Consider the following 1711-nt stretch of genomic DNA (forward strand, 5'->3'; position numbering starts at 1 on the left):
TTTTCTTTCCCCGATTGCTCCTGCTGCCTCTCTGGCTCGATTCTGACGGCTGGCATTCTGAGCCGAGTTTTGCCACTGAGGCACGTATAAAGCTGTCCTCGGAGATTAACGCTCCTGAATTTCTGGGAGTCCCAGAGGCTGGCCGGGGTCCTCTCGCCCCTTCCCAGTAACCGCCATTGCAGCCGCTAACAATTGTCAGGCGCCCCCAACCCATGGAAGCTTAACGAGTCGGGGACCCCAGGTCGGGCCCGAGATCGTGGGGCTTCGGGGGAGCCGCCCGCCCGCCCGGGAAGGCCGCGGCCAGCCCGCGCCCTCTCCCGGCCTGCTGCTCACCAGGCTCCCGATCTGCTCCCGCGCCGGCCTGGAATGGACCTGGGCGCGCGGCACCACCAGCCGCCGGGCCGAGCCCGTGAGGCCCCTCAGCAGCAGCGGCGTCAGGACGGACATGACCGCACGACGAGACCCAGACCGCGGGCGCAGCGACCCAAGGTCAGAAAGGCAAAATGGCTACACGAGCCGGAAGTCCCGGAGCGGGGCCGGACCCGGAAGTTTGCTGGAAGTGACATCAGGACGCTCGCCCCTACCCCTCTCTTGCAATGTTTTTGGCGCGTCCTTAAAATAGCCAATCAGTGCCGTCCTCCCGCCGGTGGGCGGGGCTCAGCGGAGCCCTCCGACTACAACCTGCCCTGGAGGACGGTCTATTTTCGTGAGTGACATTCTCGACCACCCAATCAGGACAGCACTCGACCCCTCCCTCCATTCATACCCTTACATCTACTTAGAAATCCTTTGGGTACTACCCATCATTCCTGGGTTGGGCTGCCGAGCTGACACTCCTAAGAGAACTCTTCAATTTCTGTGCAGTGGAGCTAGCTTCATTCCTTTATGTCTCCATCTCCCTCCCTCCCTTTGCTGTTTCTGGTACTGGAACAGATAGGGACCCTGTGGTTTTAGGATCCAAGTCCAAACTCCTGAGATTTCCCTATCAGTTCTAGTGACTGGCCCCCATACACCAAATAAACATGACCTTGATGGTGAAAGGCAGAGAAAGATTACACAGCATCAACTGCTGCAGAAGAGCTGAAGCAAACACTTCAGCCGTTCAGCTATGTTCCCGGGTCAGAATGAGCTATAGGTTTAAGTAGACAAGAAAGGAGGATCAAAGATTTATGTATGAACAGCCCCAGTTACATGTGGCCTGGCTGATCATCTCAGTCAGGTCTCCCAGATTCTGGAAGTTATTGTGAGAAGCAATCTGGGTCTTCTAAGATGTGTACACTTGCCCCACATAATTGTGCAGCCTCATCATTTCAGTAATTGTTCTAATTTGCGGATGTTCTCTCCTGAAAGTGATGCTGGTCCTCAGTCCTGGTCTTTATTTTTGGTCCTTAGGCATAAATTTGCTATTGATCAGCCCTGACTTTCCTGGGTTCCAAGGTGACTCCAAAGTGAATGACTTAGAACAAGACATACAAAATAGGTGCTGGGATGACAAGCTTTTCTGCTTTTAGTTAACTCACAGGCCCAAGGAAGCAATCAGTGCTTCTCAGCCAAAGCAGTTTTAAGCACCTATTATAAAAACATCATCAGGGCTGGGAAGGTGGCTCAGTGGTAGAGCGCATGCCCTGCATGCCAGCGGCCCTGGGTTCGATTCCTCAGCACCACATAAGCAAAAAGAAAAAAGCTGGAAGTGGTGCTGTGGCTCAAGTGG

At 54.4% G+C, this 1711-nt stretch overlaps 1 protein-coding gene across 1 annotated transcript in view; it reads right to left on the reverse strand.

The window, feature by feature from the left end:
- The window catches only part of LOC105989205 (cytochrome c oxidase subunit 8A, mitochondrial), a 2920-nt gene extending 2390 nt beyond the window's left edge, over positions 1-530 (reverse strand). Inside the window, exon 1 of the mRNA XM_013021090.1 lies at positions 334-530. Coding sequence (XP_012876544.1) covers positions 334-447 — 114 coding nt within the window. The 5' untranslated portion in view covers positions 448-530. The remainder of the gene's footprint in view (positions 1-333) is intronic.
- Between the last annotated feature and the right edge of the window lie 1181 nt (positions 531-1711).

Source organism: Dipodomys ordii, unplaced genomic scaffold (assembly GCF_000151885.1).
Source record: "Dipodomys ordii isolate 6190 unplaced genomic scaffold, Dord_2.0 Scaffold54, whole genome shotgun sequence".
In the NCBI taxonomy this organism is placed as follows: domain Eukaryota; kingdom Metazoa; phylum Chordata; class Mammalia; order Rodentia; family Heteromyidae; genus Dipodomys; species Dipodomys ordii.